The following is a 23,164-nucleotide window of genomic DNA, read 5'->3' on the forward strand; positions in this document are numbered from 1 at the left end:
TAAAGTGGAAAAGTTTTAAATCTTTCATATAAAATTGCATTGAATTCCGAATCTTTGGGCAGCACTAGAAATTCTGTATGTGTATGGTGTAATACAATGCGGGTTTATTTATTGGAGTTACTTCCTCCTGTGGTTGGTGTCTTTAATGGGATCAGTGTTTTGTGGAGCGGCTCTGTGTTTGTGATGTAGTTGTATGCATGTAACACGACTATAGAGAAATCCCTGTAGTGTTTTAAAGATATCTTGTCTGAATAGAAAGTTTGGAGTGTATCAACTTCCTGGCTCCTTATTGATGTTTTGTGAGAGCGGGGTTCGATTTTCATTTTGTGAGGATCAGGATGTAAGCTTTATCTAACAGGGTCTCAGCGTTCTTCAGGTACCGGGATTCAAGTTTTTCATGGGTGGATCTATAGATTTTTTTCAGTTTTGAAATTATAATTCAATTACATGTACTAGCTATGTAATTTTGCATGTGCCTGATTTTAATTGTTTTCAGGGTCAGGATCTATTTTTTTTTCAGTTTTGATTTTATATGTCATTTACTATGTAATTTTATGTGAAGAAAGTTTTCAGTGTTTTGGATGAAAAATTGCTATTCTTATGACACTGCCTTCTCACATTAGCTGGATATTTTGATATTTTGTGTGTGGTTTATAAACTCAGCTGTGGATCCAGTAAGCTTTGACTCGTAAAAATCTTCAGGAATTTTATCAATTTCGTGATTGTTTAGACAAATAAAAGGATTGACCACGACTCGGAGGAAGATCCTGTGTGATCAAGAATGAATTTGAAATTTATTATTTAGGGGACTTAAACAATTTCACAGACAACGGGTAAGTTTGCAGTTATGAATGTATTTCATAATTTCTATAAATAACTTACTATAAGGTGTATCACAGTGTACATGTTAAATTCTATCAATATAATCTCACTGATGTCTCTGTGGTATAGAATGATAAGATTTACCAGTCTAATTACAGACACACCCACTTCATGATAATGCTGGTTATATAATTAAATACCACCACCCCTTCCCAACCTATCTATTTTTACCCCATAATGTACTTTGCTAATATTTAGATTTCAGTATTAACCTACTTGAAGCTTTGATTGATAATTGTTTCAATGGATGGCCAATCATTTTACATTATCTACAAATGTCTAAAAACCTGCTGGATCTCTCGTCCGTCAGACTTGTGTTTATTTCCCAATTAATTATTCATTACATGTAATGATAATCAATAAATTCGTATATATCATGTAAATTCTGTTATTCAGTACTTATGTAATATATCATGCATTGTGCATGTTACCATTTAACTTCTGTAGTGGTCTCAGACAACAATTGAATTGATCGTTTGTGTTTTCCAATAAGTGCTGCATTGATGATTGCATCATAGGACATTTCTTTAATTGTGTAGTTACCTTATACAGGTCCCAATAATACCCCCCACCCCCCACCCCACCCTCCCATTTGGATGTTTTATTATTTCATGGATGGATTAATTGATTGAAGTAGAGTTCTTGAATGTGGTTTTAGAAATGACTTTCCTTTTTAGCTCACCTGAGCCGAAGGCTCAAGTGAGCTTTTCTGATCAAAATTTGTCCGTTGTCTGTCGTCGTTGTTGTCGTTGTAAACTTTTCACAATTTTATCTTCTTCTCCAGAACCACTGGGCCAATTTCAACCAAACTTGGCCAAAAGCATCCTTGGGTGAAGGGCTTTCAAGTTTGTGCAAATGAAGGGCCATGTCCCTTTCAAAGGGGAGATAATCACAAAAATGCAGAAATAAGGTGGGGTCATTTAAAAATCTTCTCAAGAACCACTGGGCCAGAAGAGCTGAAATTTACCTGAAAGCTTCCTGACATATTGCAGATTTAAGTTTGTTCAAATCATGGCCCTCGGGGGTAGGATGGGGCCACAAGGGGGGATCAAAGTTTTACATACAAGTATATAGGGAAAAACTTTAAAAATTTTCTTCTCAAGAACCACTAAGCCAGAAAAGCTGATTTTTACATGAAAACTTTCTGACATAGTGCAGATTCAAATTTGTTCAAATCATGGCCCCCAGGGGTAGGATGGGGCCACAAGGGGAGATCAAAATTTTACATACAAATTATTTTATATATAGGAAAAATCTTCTTCTCAATAACCACTGAGTCAGAAAAGCTGATATTTACAAGAAAACTTTCTGACATAGTGCAGATTCAAGTTTGATCAAATGATGGCCCCCCGGGGGTAGGATGGGGCCACAAGTGGGGGTTGTTTCAAAGTTTTACATACAGATATAGGGAAAATCTTTAAAAATCTTCTTCTCAAGAACCATTGGGCCAAAGAAGTTGACATTTACATGAAAGCTTTCTGACGTAGTGTAGATTCAAGTTTGCAAAAATTGTGGCCTCCAGGGGTAGTTAGGGCCATAATAGGGACTAAGGTTTTACATGCAAATATATATGGAAAGTCTTCAGATATGGGCCTCTTGTTCAATTTACTTGAAAAGACATTAAGTGATTAACAGAATGATCTGTTATAGATTCACGATTCTCCTCCAAATTTTGTTTTTCACTTTAAATGATCAAAATTTACAGTCTAATATGTTTAGAATGTTTCACAATAAAATTAATGTTATTCATCATGACACCTAGAAGCTCATAATAGAGAGTTTCTTATTTGTTTTGAAAACAAAGATTGAGGTGTGTTATTGTTTTCAAAGTTTTAAAATAAATGGATATTGATCCAAGTTTATTATATATATCGCATTTCAAGTATACTTTAGGTAAAATGTGTCATTTAAAGTTAAAAATTTGTAATTACACAAAATGAAGATACTTTAAATTACAAAATTAACGTTTCATTGGTTTGTTTGTGTACATAAAAAGAATCGAGTCTTTGTTTACATAACACAGAATCAAAGCTAAAACATTGCTTTTATCCTTGCATTCAGACGGTCCAAATTTTGGTTGTCAACTTTAAATGAATTATATTTTTAATTTTTAACATCAAAAATGAAAAATATTTCTTTCGAAAAACGTGAACCAGTCCCTTTAAGGCCAATTCAAATTAATTAGTAGATTATCATCTAGGGTCATCAAAAAGTATGGGGCGGGTGGGAGGATTTTATTTCGTAATTTTTATTTTCTGAGAAAATTATGAATGACAAACGAGTTTTTGTCAACAGAAGTGCATCATTTAATGCCAGATGGATATCAATCTATGCTTATTTCACAGACGAATTCCAGTTTAAGCTTTTATTTCAAACACAGAAAGATACCAATCTTCTTCAATATTTTCACACGTATTTATTTAGGATGTGAGAAATTAAGAAAACAATATTTATTTTCTTCACGTGGCCTGGCTTTTCACGTTGCTTTACCGGAAATGTACACAAAAAGTGTAAATACCGGAGTCGGACATGAAAATTTTCCCGAAATCGCAAGTTTCGCTTAATAAAAATTGGGGCGGGCTGATTTTTGAGGGGTGGGCGGGGATGATAATCTATCAATTAAGTTGGATTGGCCTATAGCCTCTATACTGCTGTAATCACAATTCAAGCTTTAATAAAACAATAACACTATAACAGACGACATTGTATGATGCAATATCACAAGTCATTTAATGGAAGGATAAACCACTTTAGTACTCCAGATTTAAAATCAATAATGCATCGGGAAATATTTGCTGTGTTTATCAGCGCATTCAATCTATTTCAAAAGTGTGAAGTGCACCGAACTGTTTGACATATTCATGTAAATTGATGAGAAGCAATTAATCAGTAAATTGATTAGAAGTAATTAATTAAGCCTTCAAGTGTACATCAGCATGACATAATATCACAAATTAACAAGTATGTATATATATATATATATATGAATGTTTGGACTGAGGACACGTTATTTTGGGAAATAAGGAGCAGCATTTCAAGGTCTCTATAATACATAATGGTTTGATTGTGCATTGTTATAACGTCCCTCTCCAGAGAATTTTTCACTCTGACATATATGGAGTGCCGGTGAGGGACTGCAAAATTTAGGCCTGTGCTCCGCGCTTACAGCCTTTGAGCAGGGAGGGATCTTTATCGTGCCACACCTGCTGTGACACGGGGCCTCGGTTTTTGCAGTCTCATCCAAAGGACTACCCCATTTAGTCGCCTCTTATGACAAGCAAGGGGTACTGAGGACCTATTCTAACCCGGATCGGGGGGGTGGGGGTGGGGGGGTTGTACTGAGGACCTATTCTAACCCAGATCCCCACAGGGTCAAGGTTCTGTGTATGTATAATTATATATTATGTTTTGATTGTTGACACATTATTTTAGTAGAGGTACACTAAGGAGTATTTATATATCGAGGTCTCTCTCTTCAGTCTGTGTGTATGTATATATATTTATGTGTGTGTATATATATATATTGAGGTCTCTCTTCAGTCTGTGTGTATAATGTATATATATTTATGTGTGTGTATATATATATATTGAGGTCTCTCTTCAGTCTGTGTGTATGTATATATATTTATGTGTGTGTGTATATATATATATATTGAGGTCTCTCTTCAGTCTGTGTGTATGTATATATATTTATTTGTGTGTATATATATATATCGAGGTCTCTCTTCAGTCTGTGTGTATGTGTGTATATTTATGTGTGTGTATATATATATATCGAGGTCTCTCTTCAGTCTGTGTGTATGTATATATATTTATGTGTGTGTATATATATATATCGAGGTCTCTCTTCAGTCTGTGTGTATGTATATATTTTTATGTGTGTATGTTTTGATTGTTGACACATTCTTTTAAGAGATATAAGGAGTATATCTATCTATCTATCTATCTATCTATCTATCTATATATTGAGGTCTCTCTTCAGTCTGTGTGTATGTATATATATTTATGTGTGTGTATATGTTTTTGATTGTTGACATATTATTTTAAGAGATATAAGGAGTCTATATATATTTCGAGGTCTCTCTATACAGATATTATATATATGAAGAAGGAAGTACTTAAGAAACATATTTGTAGCTGGGTCCTAAAAGGGAAAGAATATGTAGAATGTTGAAAGATATGAATTTTGAAACCCCCCAAAAATGAACAAGATCGACCTAACTGGTTTAAGCTTGAGTTGTAATGATTTGAATTTTTGTTTTATGATGGGACTTATTAAAACTCCGTGAAGGAATACACTGTAAGTATTAGATTTAACAGTAATAATGTGAGGCTGTTAAAACAGAAATCTTCCTCTCTCTGTATAAGTATTAGATTTAACAGTTATAATGTGAAGCTGTTAAAACAGAAACCCTCCTCTGTATAAGTATTAGATTTAACAGTTATAATGTGAAGCTGTTAAAACAGAAATCTTCCTCTCTCTGTATAAGTACAATGTATTAGATTTAACAGTTATAATGTGAAGCTGTTAAAACAGAAATCTTCCTCTCTCTGTATAAGTATCAGATTTAACAGTAATAATGTGAAGCTGTTAAAACAGAAATCTTCCTCTCAGCTTGTGTTTGATCATCAAGCTTTCTGCATGTATAGCAGTGACAAGTTGATGCCTCTTTTGAGAATCGAACCCAGGGTCTGTTACATTTAAACATATTGCAGTTAACTGTTAACAGTTTATTAATTTCCTTATGAACCATAACTTGTAGCATTGGCTTATTGTTACTAATTATAGATTGCTCCAGTCATCACACTGGCTTATCGTTACTAATTATAGATTGCTCCAGTCGTCACACTGGCTTACCGTTGCTAATTATAGATTGCTCCAGTCGTCACACTGGCTTACCGTTACTATTTATAGATTGCTCCAGTCGTCACACTGGCTTACCGTTACTATTTATAGATTGCTCCAGTCATCACACTGGCTTATCGTTACTAATTATAGATTGCTCCAGTCGTCACACTGGCTTACCGTTACTAATTATAGATTGCTCCAGTCGTCACACTGGCTTACCGTTACTATTTATAGATTGCTCCAGTCGTCACACTGGCTTACCGTTACTAATTATAGATTGCTCCAGTCGTCACACTGGCTTACCGTTACTATTTACAGATTGCTCCAGTCGCCACACACACCTTTGAGGATCTTTACATGATATATGGAAATAATATATTGGAATTTAAACAGATTTCATTAAGAAATGATGACCCCCTTGCGCTTTACGTTTTGATGTTAAAAGTTGAAAATATAACTCATTTTATGTTGACTATAAAAATTTGGACCTTCTGAATGCAAGGATATGAGAGCAATATATTTTAACCTTAACTCTGTGTTATGTAAACAAAGACCTGAGTCTTTTTATGTTTACAAACAAATCGGTGAAATCTTAATTTTGTAGCTGTCACAATTAAATCTAACTTTTGAATGACACATTTTGCGGAAAGTATACTTGAAATGTGCTATATATATAATAAACTTGGATCAATATCCATTTATTTTGAAAACTTTGTAAACAATAACACGCGCCTCATTAATCTTTGTTTTCAAACCAAATAATTATAAACCATCTACAACGAGCTTCTCTCATGATAATTATATAACCTTATTTTTTGTGAAACCTTTTAAGTATATGTTAGACTGTAGATTTTGATTATTTAAAGTGAAAAATAAAATTTGGGAGAAATTCGTGAATCAGTCCCATTAAAAATAAAGATAATGTATTATTTAGAAGAACTATAGAAGGAATTTGAAATCTGTAATTTGTTCACAGTTTTATAGTGTGTAATGCAGGTTGTGATTCATGAATTCAATATGACCACTTTGCTGTGTTGGCACCCCATGCAAATTGTTTACAAATAGTCTCTTTTTATCTCCCTTAAACTCATCATCCAGAAAATTATGGAACAATTTGTCGACAAGATGCAGGAGCAAATGTAGATAAGTGTGTAGTCTTTTTGCAGCACCCTGTAGAGGTGCTTGTTTTTGGTTCCCCCTGTAACATGTGTAAGTAATGACCTACTTTAGTGAAGTGAGCCCCCAGTCAGCTTCCTGTGTTAGAGGATGGATCACCCTGCTTTGTTTTTCCTTACTGATCGTGCTGATGGCCACCAGTGACTGACTGGAAATCTTAATTTTCTGTTTTATCCCGTGTTCTGAAACCATCATGAGACCTGCAGACTGCACGCTCAGCTGTTTATGAAGGTGAACACTTTTCTGGGGAATTTCTCACATTTTTCTGATTCCTCTCTCTGATGACATCATAATTTTGATCTTGTGGTCAGTATTTGGTCAGTGAGAGCTGAGGAACCTACAGGGAGAGGTTTATCAGTGCTGGGTGTTATATAATTTCCTGGATTAACAGATGTGTGGTCTGTTTTGAAGGACTTTCCAATATAGAGGGTGAGTATGTGTTTATATACCAGAGGAATGTCGGGGGATTGCAGTATTGCACAATCTCGTTAACTAAACATCAGACTCGTTAACTATAAACATCGACTTGTCAACAGGGATGATGCGAATCTATTAATTGATACATAGGAATATATCACTATATGCATATGAGAATTTGCATTTTTAAGGAGGGGCATAGGAAAGGAGAATGATGATGGAAATGTGGGTTTATTCAGTCCTCCGATAATTTTTTGTTTTTAAGACTATAGATATATGAAGTATAGTTGAAAACAGAATGGACATGTACAATTTGTAGATATAGATTTGATAGTTATCTTGGTCAGAATATCCGAGAGAGAGAGAGAGAGAGAGAGAGAGAGAGAGAGAGAGGTCAAGACAACCTGTGTCTCGTTTCAAGTTATGAATATTTCTTATATGTATTTTTTATGCCCCATTATAGGGATATAGTTTGTGTTCTGTCTGTTTGTCTGCTAAAACTTTAACCTTTAGCCTTTAACCTTGGCCATAACTTTTGAATGCTTATAGTGCTAGGGCTTTCATACAACTGTACTCCACATGTGTGTTCCTTGACAAGGTCTTTTGACCTCATGACCTTGAACTTGGGAGTTTGACTTACTCTTGATAAACTTTAACCTAGGTTAATAACTTTTGAATGGATGGTGATAGGGCTTTCATGTGTTTTCCCTGTGACAAGACCTTTCTTTGAGTACCAGAATTTTAATGCCGACTTCCCCGCATTGTTCAAATTGTTGTGACGATCGTGTTCCATACGTGTGTCTCAGTTTAAGAGCAAAGTAAAAGTGCCGTTCACTTATTAAATCGTCATAACATTTAAATAATCCCATATCAAAATAATATGCGTACCTTTTCAGAAATAAAGACCATCAACTTAAACGCCGACTCGTGGTCCGCCATGATTTTGGTGCACTATCCCACGTGATTTTTTATTTAAATAACATGGCTTTCAAACTTTTGTACATAAATACGATCAGGCCTCGACGGGGGAGTTCGTATCTCCTTGTTCTATCTTGTTGGTAGATAATGTGGTAATTTGGAGCTGTGATGCGGTATATTTGATCGTTCACATAGAAAAGTGTTTACAAAGTTCCCGGATTAACAAATGGTCATTATCAAAGTGAAAGTAGAACCGAAAGACGCCCTAAGGACATTTTGATAACAAGAATTCTGTAAAACAACTTGTCCAAATAAAAAAAAAAAATGGCATCAAGTTTAATACTAATTCGAAGAATGTCTATTTGCCAGGGATCAAATTAAAAAAAATTGAAATTTCCAAGTGCGGAAAAAATGATCGGGTCGGGGCAAATTTTACAGGTCGGTCGGAGTACATACATCAAACAAATAAATTTTTATTTTAAGCCTGAAGGTCAGAATGAATTTACAGCAGAGGAGCTGTCTTATACAGAGTATGTGGTTTTGTGTGTAGATGTAAGTTTGTTAGTATGTGGTTTTGTGTGTAGATGTAAGTTTGTTAGTCATAGAAAGGGAAATCATGCAAACAGTTGAAGTGGAGATAAGGAACAGTGGACAATCTCGTAAATATCCTATAAAGAGTTGGACATACGTAGTGGGTACAGCGTTGTGGGTAAACATTTATTGGTCGCATAAGGCATAATATAAAAGTACACAGAGATTATGAGTTTCAATGGTCAGTAGGCACGTAACGTTAGTGAAGGGTATTTGTTGGAGTGGTGCTGAATGTGTGAAGGGTATTTGTTGGAGTGGTGCTGAATGTAAGGGGATTGATCCACTTTATAGAGCCCTTTATTATCCCAATCAGCAGAAGTTGCTGTCACAATTAACAGAAACTTGATTAGAATTAACAGAAACTTGATTACAATTCACAGAAAATTCTCCACATCAGCAGAAACTGAAGCACAAGGGAGTTTATTGATGATCAGGCTTTTCAATCTCAAACACTAATGTGCAGGAAAGATTTTCTTTTCTCACTTGTTAAAATGTTTAAGTATTGTGAAATCTCAGCATTATGCCAGGGTAGATTAATGAATCTAGTAGTTCTAGAAGATTTCCAAAGACGTAGGTTTCCAAAGACGTAGTTATAAATTACCCTGTTCCGCTGCCAGCAGTGATAAGGTTCTTTTTAAATCCAATGACTTCAAAGATTACAATAAAGTCATTAATAATTTTCTCATTATTCTTTTTCAGGATTTGGATGAAACCAAGAAAACTTCAAGTAATGATATGAACGATCAAGAGAAAAAATTCAAGGTTTGTTAATCACTGACGATTAAGAAAAAAAAATTCAAGGTTTGTTTAACCACTAAGGGCCTCCGTGGGTCTGTGGTGTGTCTATGGGTCTGTGGGGTGTCTATGGGTCTGTGGGTGTGTCTATAAGTCTGTGGGTGTGTATATGGATCTGTGGGTGTGTTTTCTGTCTGGATGAATGTGTATTTCTGAAAGTGTGTGTGTGTGAGGGGGGTTCTGTTTGTGGGTGGTGAGGGGGGTTCTGTTTGTGGGTGTGTGTGTGAGGGGGGTTCTGTTTGTGGGTGGTGAGGGGGGTTCTGTTTGTGGGTGGTGAGGGGGGTCTGTTTGTGGGTGTGTGAGGGGGGTTCTGTTTGTGGGTGGTGAGGGGGGGTCTGTTTGTGAGTGTGTGAGGGGGGTTCTGTTTGTGGGTGGGTCCAGTTCATGGGTTTATCCTGTTTGTGTATGCATGTTTTAATCTGTGAACAAGATTACATAGAAGCCCCTGCCTGGATTTCATTCAAGTTTTAGCAGCAGTAGATAGGTTTGTTAACTGACAGGAGCTGATAAATGTTTGAGAGATATTTGTGTATGAGCTAGTAGCTGTACAGATAGTAAGCGTGGATCAGGACACTGCCTCACTATTATAGCTGTGTAGTTCTGGGAATTCCCACGTTGAACTTGTTAGTTACGTAACAGTGAGCACGACCAGTCGTTATCTTTGGTGAGTGTTTGATGAAAGGTGAAGATAACGAACAGTGATCAATCTCATAACTCCTATAATCAATACAAAATAGATAGTTGGGCAAACACGGACCCCTGACACACCAGAGGTGGGATCAGGTGCCTATGAGTAAGCATCCCCTGTTGACCGCGGTCACATCCACCCTGAGCCCTATATCATGATCAGGTAAATGGAGTTATCCTTAATCAGAATCTGTTACACGGTGTGTGTATGTGTGAGGGGGGGGGGGGGGGGCTTGATACAGCTTTACATTCTTTGAATGCTCTTGTTAATAATTGATTAGCTTCTTGGAGACGGCCGTTTTGTCTTTGGTATAATTCATATCACAATTATTGCCCTCCATTGATAGGATCGACTTAGGGGCCTGGACCTGTCTGACGAATGGCAAGAGGACGATATACCCGGAATGCCCCCCGCAGAGAATGTGTCGGAATCCAGCGACTCGGAAGGTTCACGATCGAGACATTCCAGTAACTCCAGCTTCTCCAGTACGGAGGGAGGTCAGTGGAATTCAATGTCGTTAGTGAAATGTTTTATGTAGGTCAGTGGAATTCAATGTCGTTAGTGAAATGTTTTATGTAGGTCAGTGGAATTCAATGTCGTTAGTGAAATGTTTTATGTAGGTCAGTGGAATTCAATGTCGTTAGTGAAATGTTTTATGTAGGTCAGTGGAAATTAATGTCGTTAGTGAAATGTTTTATGTAGCTCAGTGGAAGTCAATGTCGTTAGTGAAATGTTTTATGTAGGTCAGTGGAATTCAATGTCGTTAGTGAAATGTTTTATGTAGGTCAGTGGAAATTAATGTCGTTAGTAAAATGTTTTATGTAGGTCAGTGGAATTCAATGTCGTTAGTGAAATGTTTTATGTAGGTCAGTGGAATTCAATGTCGTTAGTGAAATGTTTTATGTAGGTCAGTGGAATTCAATGTCGTTAGTGAAATGTTATATGTAGGTCAGTGGAATTCAATGTCGTTAGTAAAATGTTTTATGTAGCTCAGTGGAAATTAATGTTGTTAGTGAAATGTTTTATGTAGCTCAGTGGAAATTAATGTCATTAGTGAAATGTTTTATGTAGGTCAGTGGAAATAAATGTCGTTAGTGAAATGTTTGATGTAGGTCAGTGGAAATTAATGTTGTTAGTGAAATGTTTTATGTAGGTCAGTGGAATTCAATGTCGTTTGTGAAATGTTTTATGTAGGTCAGTGGAATTCAATGTCGTTAGTGAAATGTTTTATGTAGGTCAGTGGAAATTAATGTCGTTAGTGAATTGTTTTATGTAGCTCAGTGGAATTCAATGTCGTTAGTGAAATGTTTTATGTAGGTCAGTGGAATTCAATGTCGTTAGTGAAATGTTATATGTAGGTCAGTGGAATTCAATGTCGTTAGTAAAATGTTTTATGTAGCTCAGTGGAAATTAATGTCGTTAGTGAAATGTTTGATGTAGGTCAGTGGAAATAAATGTCCTTAGTGAAATGTTTTATTTAGGTCAATGGAAATTAATGTCGTTAGTGAAATGTTTTATTTAAGTCAGTGGAATTCATTATCGATAGTGAGGTGAGTGGAATTCAATGTCGTTAGTGAAATGTTTCATGTAGGTCAGTGGAATTCAATGTCGTTAGTGAAATGTTTTATGTAGGTCAGTGGAAATTAATGTCCTTAGTGAAATGTTTTATGTAGGTCAGTGGAATTCAATGTCGTTAGTGAAATGTTTTATTTAGGTCAGTGGAATTCAATGTCGTTAGTGAAATGTTTTATTTAGGTCAGTGGAATTCAATGTCGTTAGTGAAATGTTTTATGTAGGTCAGTGGAAATTAATGTCGTTAGTAAAATGTTTTATGTAGGTCAGTGGAATTCAATGTCGTTATTGAAATGTTTTATGTAGGTCAGTGGAAATTAATGTCGTTAGTAAAATGTTTTATGTAGGTCAGTGGAAATTAATGTCGTTTGTGAAATGTTTTATGTAGCTCAGTGGAAATTAATATCGTTAGTGAAATGTTTTCTTTAGGTCAGTGGAAATTAATGTCGTTAGTGAAATGTTTTATTTAAGTCAGTGGAATTCATTATCGATAGTAAGGTCAGTGAAATTCAATATCGTTAGTGAAATGGCCGATGTTTTAAGATGGAGGATTTCTGTTTCCTAGTGATGTGAAGTCTCACAATGACTGATACTCAAAAGTGAAGGTTATAAAACTTTCATAAAATCATTCTCATACTCAAATGGAGTACATGCTCAATATTTTTCGAGTATGCTTTGGAGCTTGCTCAGAGTAGTATTCAAAACAAACATGACTGAGTTCGAGCACGAGTACGGTAAAAGTTTTATAACCTCAAGTCTGTTGACTGTCAATAGACCAACCTTGTTCATTTTTGTTGTTGTAAATTTGCAATGTAAATTTATTTTTTAAAAACATGTTTGCCAAGGTAAGGTTCTCCCACAATAATATGGCTGCCTTTGACTTCCAGTGCGATCGTCGTCACTTATCACTCACCCAAAGAAAAAGATCACAGCCAATCTGAACATCCTTAGCGATGACCTTGACGATGATGGCATGGACCCCGGAGACGGCCTCGAGTGGGAAAGTAAGTTTGTATGGCCATTCTGTGCGGTCATCTGTCTATCTTTTAACTATTTATTAATCTTTCCTTATCTTTCTATCATACTAACCATTCGTTCAACTATTTATTGAAAACAGTCAACTGGTCTCTAGAATTTTGATTTATTCGGATTGATTATTGTTTAACGTCCCTCTGGAGAATATTCCACTGATATGGAGAGGTCACCATTGCCGGTGAAGGACTGCAAAATTTAGGCCTGTGCTCGGCGCTTACGGCCATTGAGCAGGGAAGGGTCTTGATTGTGCTCCACACCTGCTGTGACACGGGTCCTTGATATCTGTGATCTCATCTAAAGGACCGCCCCATTTAGTCACCTTTTGCGACAAACAAGGGGGTACTGAGGATCTATTCTAACCCGGATCCCCACGGTACTAATTTATTCGGTATGGGAGTTGACTGAATTTTTAACTTCTGATGGAAAACTGTCAGCTGGTCTCTAGAATTTTGATTTATTCGGAGTCGGAGTCGAATTGTTGTAGAGGAAACACTGTGTTCTGTAGCTCTTTTGCTTTTTGCAGATGACACCCCAATCAAACAGATGGAACCTATCCCACAATTCTCCGCTCAGGATGAGTACAAGGAATCGAAACTCTGGAAGGGTGTGGAGATCGGGGGGAAGAGTATGAAAATTGACCTGAAGGTCATTGAGCCGTACAAAAGAGTGCTCTCTCATGGAGGTGAGGTCATATTTCAGTGTAAAGTTCAAGCGAAATTTGTCATGTATTATTTATTACTTAATCATGTATAACTTAATTATTTGTTACATATGACTTTTGTCTACGTCTTAATTGTTTGTGATTTAAAGGGGCAGAGCTGTGAAAGTGATGACAACCATTTTTTCAAATCTTTCAATCGCATAGGAATATGTTTTAATGACTTAATAAAAACATTTATTTTGTACAAAAACAAGAGAAACCTAATAAAACTACATTAGATAACCGCTTTTAGTGCAAAGAAATTTATAAGGAAGAATATTTGTCTTGCAATACAATCCTTTATAATTTATCACCAAAATGACATATTTATGTGCCTGCTTTGAGGTTAAAAAGTGTTTGAAATCATTAAATACTGGTGTTATTATTGAAATATATAAGATGGGGACAATTTTCATTGAATTCAATTTTTGGTGACAAATTGACAGCTAAAGCTCCTTTAATTATCTATGTGGAAGTGTGTACAAGAATTAATCTACGAACGAACATGAATACACCATAAGCGATATGTCTATGGCTCACGATGGGTATGTCTGACTCGTGGTGGGCGTGTCTGACTTCGAGGTGGGCGTCTGACCGGCAGTGGGCATGACATGTCAAATTAATTTACTAACATGAATACATTATAAGCTTTATATCTAAGGCTAACTTACGGTGGGCGTGTCTGACTCACGGTGGGCGTGACCTGTCAACAGGGGATGATTTTAAATTCTTTATAGTATTTATGAGATTGATCACTGTTTGTTATCCTCAATTCGTTATTGATGTAAAGATATGATTTCTTTTGCTGTTATTAGGTTACTATGGCGATGGGCTGAATGCCATTATTATATTTTCGGGTTGCTACTTACCGGATCGTAGCAGACGAGATTACCAGTATGTGATGGACAACTTATTCATGTAAGTAACGATGTGTAGTTCTACAGAGGACGTTGTTCATTTCAAGATGTGAAATGTACATTACTTACAATTTTCTTCACCTACATCAGCTTTAATTAGGATTACAGTATTCAGGGTAGATAATTAGGATTACAGTATTCAGGGTAGATAATTAGGATTACAGTATTCAGGGTAGATAATTAGGATTACAGTATTCAGGGTAGATATTTAGGATTACAGTATTCAGGGTAGATATTTAGGATTACAGTATTCAGGGTAGATATTTAGGATTACAGTATTCAGGGTAGATATTTAGGATTACAGTATTCAGGGTAGATATTTAGGATTATTTTTCTGTTTGATAAAGAACACTGTTTGACAAACGATTATATTGCGTGATGAGTACGTTACATTACGTGATGAGTACGTTATATTACGTGATGAGTACGTTACATTACGTGACGAGTATGTTATATTACGTGATGAGTACGTTACATTACGTGACAAGTACGTTATATTGCGTGATGAGTATGTTACATTACGTGACGAGTACGTTACATTACGTGATGAGTAAAATAGGGTTATTGAACTTATATTGGTGAATATTGGCACGAGTTGGCTGTGAAAATGCACGAGCTTGCGAGTGCATTTTGACAGCCAACGAGTGCCAATATTCACCTATATAAGTTCAATAACCCTTTTATTATATAGCTAAAATATTTAGTTGTTAAATTATATCCCTTTTCACTCAAACTACTCCAAAACAGACGAGAATTCATCAATATTGGCATCTAAGGTGAAGGTGTGCAATAACAGCATGCATTTCTTAACTGTTCAATATTTAACCCGTCATTAATGCATGAAGCAAACTGATTTTGTAAATGGGGACATCATAATTTATGTACAGTAAAACATTTAACTTAAGTAAATATCAAATACCGGCTCTGTCAGATTCGGAGGACCGTCGTCTGCAATTTTGGCTTGTTTACATCGTTACGGTAACGTCAATATTGAACGCTCATACTCGGAATGTTTCGGGCGCATACAATTTACGCAATGCAAAGTTAGCGTTCAATAAATTCTCAGGATATTGAACGCTAACATTCTCTAGATTTTACGCAGATTTTATAATAGACTATTTATTAGCTATATAATAAGTTATATTACGTGATGAGTACGTTCTATTACGTGATGAGTATGTTATATTACGTGACGAGTACGTTATATTGCGTGATGAGTACGTTACATTACGTGATGAGTATGTTATATTTGTAGGTATGTGATAAGTACATTGGAGACTCTGGTTGCCGAGGACTACATGATTGTATATTTCCATGGTGCTACTCCCCGGCGACAGATGCCGAGTTTTGGTTGGCTGAAGAAATGTTACCAGATGATTGACAGAAGGTCATTTAATATCAAAATTATCCACTGTCTGTCTGTTTGTCTCTGTCTTTCTCTCCCTGTCTCACTTTGTCTTTCTTTCTATCTTTCTCTTTTCCTCTCCCTCTCTCTATATCTCTCTGTCTCTTTCTCTCTCTCTATCTGTGTCTGTCTGTTTGCTGTAAAACTTTACTCCAGATTTGTTAAATTCCTGTGAGATTTCGCTTTTGTACTGAAGTTCTATTACGGACCCGGACCCGCTATATTGCTGTTGCTTGCCTATTGTAATCCATAGTATAGTAGATAAAGTTCAAACATTGTATGCAATGTTGATTAAGAACATATTTTTGTTTCAGACTACGGGTTTAAGAACATATTTTTGTTTCAGACTACGGGTTTAAGAACATATTTTTGTTTCAGACTACGGGTTTAAGAACATATTTTTCTTTCAGACTACGGGTTTAAGATCATATTTTTCTTTTAGACTACGGAAGAATCTGAAGTCCCTGTTGCTGATTCACCCCACGCTGTGGTTAAAAACCATCGTGATGATGACAAGGCCCTTTATCAGGTACAGACAACAGGTTAAAAACCATCATGATGATGACAAGGCCCTTTATCAGGTACAGACAACAGGTTAAAAACCATCGTGATGATGACAAGGCCCTTTATCAGGTACAGACAACAGGTTAAAAACCATCATGATGATGACAAGGCCCTTTATCAGGTACAGACAACAGGTTAAAAACCATCGTGATGATGACAAGGCCCTTTATCAGGTACAGACAACAGGTTAAAAACCATCATGATGATGACAAGGCCCTTTATCAGGTACAGACAACAGGTTAAAAACCATCGTGATGATGACAAGGCCCTTTATCAGGTACAGACAACAGGTTAAAAATCATTTCATCATAACCAGGTACAGACAACAGGTTAAAAATCATTTCATCATAACCAGGTACAGACAACAGGTTAAAAATCATTTCATCATAACCAGGTACAGATAACAGGTTAAAAATCATTTCATCATAATCAAGCCGTTGTGATAATGACAGACCTTTCACTTTTAATTCAATGGTAGCTCAGCTTTCTTGGATGCCTTAACCCCTTGAATTTAGGACCTCAATGAAATACATAGCCTGAATCATGCCTCAACTTTTGGATTAGGATATCCAACAAAACGTAAGAACTATTGGTATTGCACATGAATTAGTCCCCACAAATTTAAACAATTCCAAAGTTTGAAAAGAGTACAAACAAGGATAATCAAGCCCGGTTCTCATGTTCGCCGGGGTAAAAGGAAGATTTTTCAGTTTCTCAAGGTCAAGGTCACACTTTCAACGACCAATCAAAACTAGTACTAGTAACAGTACTAAGGGTAGGATCAGCGAACTTGGTATACATGTTCCCCATGGTGTTACTGCCACGTTTTAAAAGTAATCATTTTGCTTCTTGCATCATTATTGTTTATTTGAGTGAAATCTTCTTGAATTTTGATATTTAACAAAGCCAGTTTATAATGTTCTATTGAAACTTTCCAATATTAGATCAAGTATGCAGGGAACCAAGTCAGAACCAGTTTTTACGGAAGAATGATTTATTAGGATCTTTAGAATGATTTATTCGGATCTTTAGAATGATTTATTAGGATCTTTAGAATGATTTATTCGGATCTTTATCATTTCTTTTGATTATTACCGCGTCAATAGTGGATGGGCGTACTTTGCAATGTCAGCATTTCTGTGTTGTTGAAAAAGAACATTTGTCACACTCAATTTCAGAACATTTGTCACACTCAATTTCAGAACATTTGTCACACTAAATCCAAGAACATTTGTCACACTAAATTTCAGAACGTTTGCCACACTAAATTTCAAAACGTTTGTCACACTAAATCCAAGAACATTTGTCACTAAATTTCAGAATGTTTGTGTGGTTGTGATGATGGTGGAACTTACTTGTGTGATGTGTTTGTGTGATGGTGGTGATGGTGTCACACTATATTTGAAAGCATTTGCCACACTAAATTTCAGATATTTTGGATGATAAGTGTTTGTGTTGTCTTACAGTGCCAAATTTTCCTCCAAGCTGCGGTTTGTGCGATCGCTGTCAGATTTAGGTCAGATCATTCCGATGGAGTACATCAACGTCCCAGAACAAGTACAACAGTAAGTCGGGGGATCAATCAGGGGTGGATCAAGTGTACAACAGTAAGACGGGGGATCAATGAGGGGTGGATCTAATGTAACAGTAAGACGGGGGATCAATGAGGGGTGGATCTAATGTAACAGTAAGACGGGGGATCAATGAGGGGTGGATCTAATGTAACAGTAAGACGGGGGAACAATGAGGGGTGGATCTAATGTAACAGTAAGATGGGGGAACAATGAGGGGTGGATCAAATGTAATAGTAAGTCGGGGGGATCAATGAGGGGTGGATCTAATGTAACAGTAAGTCGGGGGGATCAATGAGGGGTGGATCTAATGTAACAGTAAGTCGGGGGATCAATGAGGGGTGGATCAAATGTACAACAATAAGACAGGGGATCAATGAGGGGTGGATCTAATGTAACAGTAAGTCGGGGGGATCAATGAGGGGTGGATCAAATGTACAACAATAAGACAGGGGATCAATGAGGGGTGGATCTAATGTAACAGTAAGACGAGGGATCAATGAGGGGTGGATCTAATGTAACAGTAAGATGGGGGATCAATGAGGGGTGGATCTAATGTAACAGTAAGTTGAGGGATCAATGAGGGGTGGATCTAATGTAACAGTAAGTTGAGGGATCAATGAGGGGTGGATCTAATGTAACAGTAAGATGGGGGATCAATGAGGGGTGGATCCAATGTAACAGTAAGTCGGGTGGATCAATGAGGGGTGGATTTAATGTACAACAGTAAGTCAGGGATAATTTTAACAAGTACAAGTCTGGGATCAATGAGGGGTGGATCAAGTCTACAACAGTAAGACAGGGGATCAATGAGGGGTGGATCTAATGTTACAAGTGCAACAGTAAGTCAGGAATAAATAAGGGGTGGATCTACTGTAGGTGTTAGGTGTCAGAAAATAAAACCGTGGTTTAGATTTTGCTTTTTACACTAGTTTTGTCTCGCTGCATTGTGTACGTCATCGACTCCATAAGTGATTAAAAAATCCCTGAATGTCGAAATTTTAGATACATGAATTTTTTCACTGTTATGTTCATTTTCGGAAAAATATTCCAAAATATTGACTGTGCCAGTACATTTCTGTTTACAGTAATAAATGTGTTTTGGATTTTGAGAAGTGGTTTATTTCGCGAGATGAAATGTCGCAGCTTGTCGCCAGAACAGCAAGCCTCTCTATTACATCAACAATCTGACACCATTACTTGCTTCTTGTAACTCATGGGCACAAAACTGTATTATTTTCCTATGTTTTAAAGTCGTTTTAGAGTCATTTATTTGTTACTTTATAATAAGGAGTTCATTTAAATTTGTACAGTTTTTATTTCAACCTTAGATAAGAGCAAAGTGGTTAAAATTAAATGGGGCAAAAAATAAATAAACTGGGGCAAAAAATAAAATGGGGCAAAAAAATGGCAAAAATAAACCTTTTTAATTTGCCTCGATGTTTTGTGAACAATGAATTATTAGATTTCTGTGTGCCACTGTGTGTCAGATACAAATTTATATGAATTAATTGATGTGATTTTGTAGGTATGATGATAGACTCCTGCAGCACCGTGCTAGAGTTTCCTCCCCTCTCTCTCTATCCCCTGAACCCCTCACCTCCCCTTCCTAACCACAAAGCAGCCAATCACAGCACAGCAATCATATCACCGCAGGCAAGTATCTCTGAGTGCAAATATCTCCTCATATTTACAACAGTATTCTAGGTGAATATTAAAAAGACCTGTGAGTTTGTATCATATTCTCAACTCACAGTTACACACTGAAGGCATTTCTCCAACGCACAATCAAACACTGAAGACAATCAAACACTGAAGGCATTTTTCCAACTCACAGTTACAGACTGAAAGCATTTCTCAACTCACAATCACACACTGAAGGCATTTCTCCAACTCACAGTTACAGACTGAAGGCATTTCTCCAATTCAGAGCAACATACTCATAAACTGAGTTTTATTGCAATATTGGCTGTCGTCCGTCGTAGTGCGTTGTGTGTCGTGCGTTAACAATTGAACATTTTTAACTTCTTGATAACTACAATTCCAATTCTTTTCCAATTTTAGATGAAGCATCTTTCGGACAAGGGGGACATAAATTGTAAATGTCAGGACTCCTGCACCCATGGGACCCTGGGGGCAGGGCAAAAACTGCCCAAAATTGACTCATTTTTCAAAAATCTTCTCCTTAAGACTGCACACATGGAAGAAAAACTAAATGCATAGTTATATAGAGCAGGAAGGCATCTACCAAAATTGTTAATTTCATGATCCTTTGGGTAGGGATTCTGACCTCAGGATGGGGCCAAACTTGGTATATGGTGTTTATTTGTAAAACACTTAATAAATAACATCTTTTTAAGTGCTATTGATACTAAATTGAAACTAAATGGATATTCAGAAAGAGCAGTTAGTCCTTTACCAAAATAGTAAATTTGATGATCCCCGGAGTAAGGGTTCTAACCCCAGGGTGGGGCCAAACTTAGTAAATAGTATTTATGTGTAAGTTTACTGGTACTGTATAAAATCTAAATGCATACTTAGGAATAGCAGAAAAGGATATACATAAATGGTGAATTTCACAACCCAGGGTTTTGACTCTAGGATTGGTCCAAATTAGTCATATCTTTTAGTGTTTTACTGTTAATACACCTATTATATTATGTAAATCCTTTCATCAGTGTATGCACTTTTGAAGGCAGTGAAGGTTTAAGAACACATCTTGTTTTATACTATTGCTGAACATTAGAATTTAGCATAGATATTCAGAACAGGATATTTCTTCTAGATTTCATAGCCCTTGGGAGCAATGATACTTTTTCACTAGTACTCAGGTGACTTATAAGGCCTGTGGGTCTCTTGTTACATTGAGTGAGAGATACACTATGAGTTAGTTACATTGTGTTGGAGATGTGCTTTGAGTCTGTTACTCTAGGTTGGAGAGACACTATGAGACTGCTATTTTTTTTTTCCCCCATGACAACACGGAAGGGGATATAGAAATACCGGTGTCCGTGCGTGTGTCCGTCCGTCCGTCCCACTTCACATTGTGGACGCAACTCCTCAGAAACTGCACAACAGATTTTGTTCATATTCTGTAGGATTGTTAGTCACCATGTGTAGTTGATCATATTGTGTCACCATTTTGATTTGACAAATTTTACAGGAGTTATGGGACTTTGTTGAATTTGTACATGCTACACGATAGGAACACTTTGTGGACGCAGCTCCTAGAACCTTGCTGTATGGATTTTGTTCAAATTTTGCAGGATTGTTAGTCACAATATGTAGTTGATAATATATCACCACAATTTAGATTTTACAAATTTACAGGAGTTAAGGGACTTTTGTGCTTCAACTTTTTTTGCGGCGGCGGAGGACATATGGCTACGCATAGCAATCGTGGGTGTTTGAGATACACATATGCTACTTTGAGTGGAGAGATGCTTTTTGTTGTTACTTTTTATGAGATGATAAACAAAGAGAAAAATTTCTTATTTAAGTGAAACCAAAAATCAGCACTCTTTCTTCACCGCCATTGTGTATATCAAATTAAATAATTAAAGTATATATCACATGAAATCTGTCAGTGACATCGCAGCTAAGATTGAAATCCCGTTAAATAATTAAAGTATATATCACATGAAATCTGTCAGTGACATCGCAGCTAAGATTGAAATCCCGTTAAATAATTAAAGTATATATCACATGAAATCTGTCAGTGACATCGCAGCTAAGATTGAAATCCCGTTAAATAATTAAAGTATATATCACATGAAGTCTGTCAGTGACATTGCAGCTAAGATTGAAGTCCCGTTAAGTAATTAAAGTATATATCACATGAAATCTGTCAGTGACATCGCAGCTAAGATTGAAATCCCGTTAAATAATTAAAGTATATATCACATGAAATCTGTCAGTGACATCGCAGCTAAGATTTAAATCCCGTTAAATAAGTAAAGTATATATGAAAGGTGAAGATAACGAACAGTGATCAATCTCATAATTCCTACAAGCAATACAAAATAGATAGTTGGGCAAACACGGACCCCTGGGCATACCAGAGGTGGGATCAGGTGCCTAGGAGTAAGCATCCACTGTCGACCGGTCACACCCGCCGTGAGCCCTAAATCCTGTCCAGGAAAACAGAGTTATCCGCAGTCAAAATCGGTGTGCCAAGAACGGCTTAACAATTGGTATGAAACATGTCAGACAGCATTTGACCCATTGATAGGTTGTATTGACGAACTAGATCGTTATAACAACCATAGAATTTTCGAAATGCTGACTTCATTGAGACTGTTTAAATCCCTGTACCATCACCTTTTTTGTCAGTAGCTTACCTCGATTTAAAAACTGATTATACGCAGAACAAGCTCTTGCGCATCAAATAAGTTGAGATATATAAACACCATATGTAGGTGATAATGGAATATTGCTACATAAATATGGGAAGTTGACGATGGAGAAGCTGAAATCATCCCGTTTGTCCTACATCACATGAAATCTGTCGGTGACATTTTTACATAGGAAGACAGTACAGCAGATCTGTGGTGTTACTGCAGTAGGTCATTATTTCTCTGGTAACCACTGAACTGTTGTAAGCTGGTGCTTCTTTGTGTATACCACAGGCTCATTCACTATTTCATGTGCGACTAAAGGGGCATGGACACAATTTGAACAGAAAAATTTCCAAATTTTATTTCCCCATTTTTGATGTTTACAATGCTTAACTAAGTTATTTCTAAGGGGCAGCCAAAATTTTAATGTCAGATATTGAGTTACAAGTGAGATACAGCACTCACAATTCCTCGTTATGTAAACAAGGCTTGTGCCAAGTTTTTTGTTTACATATAGATAGCTTAACATAAAATATCATGTTTGAAACAAAATGAGATGTGACAAACACTAGAAAATGTTTAAAAGTGTTCAGAATTAACTTATAGTTTGAAAACGCTGCTTTAAACAAAACTTTTACTAGTATATTTAACCTATGTAAACAAAAACATGGCACAAACAGAAATGTGAACTGTTTCTCTCTTGTATCTTGACAACTGACATTCAAATTTTTAATGACCATTAGAAAT

The 23,164-nt window shown here is 36.4% G+C and overlaps 1 protein-coding gene across 5 annotated transcripts in view; it reads left to right on the forward strand.

The window, feature by feature from the left end:
• LOC125660679 (protein prune homolog 2-like) overlaps positions 1-23,164 on the forward strand; it is an 80,173-nt gene that overhangs the window by 54,124 nt on the left and 2,885 nt on the right. For 2 of the 5 annotated variants that reach the window (XM_048892398.2, XM_048892400.2), the window contains 8 exons: positions 9,533-9,595; positions 10,663-10,813; positions 12,776-12,892; positions 13,447-13,605; positions 14,439-14,541; positions 15,796-15,927; positions 16,388-16,474; positions 17,976-18,074. In XM_048892398.2, coding sequence (XP_048748355.2) covers positions 9,533-9,595; positions 10,663-10,813; positions 12,776-12,892; positions 13,447-13,605; positions 14,439-14,541; positions 15,796-15,927; positions 16,388-16,474; positions 17,976-18,074 — 911 coding nt within the window. Of the gene's footprint in view, positions 1-805; positions 834-6,961; positions 7,102-9,532; positions 9,596-10,662; positions 10,814-12,775; positions 12,893-13,446; positions 13,606-14,438; positions 14,542-15,795; positions 15,928-16,387; positions 16,475-17,975; positions 18,075-19,608; positions 19,737-23,164 lie in introns of those variants that run through there. The other 3 variants (XM_048892399.2, XR_008797752.1, XM_056146658.1) reach the window with 3 other exon arrangements.

The sequence above is a fragment of the Ostrea edulis genome, chromosome 8 (assembly GCF_947568905.1).
Source record: "Ostrea edulis chromosome 8, xbOstEdul1.1, whole genome shotgun sequence".
In the NCBI taxonomy this organism is placed as follows: Eukaryota; Metazoa; Mollusca; class Bivalvia; order Ostreida; family Ostreidae; genus Ostrea; species Ostrea edulis.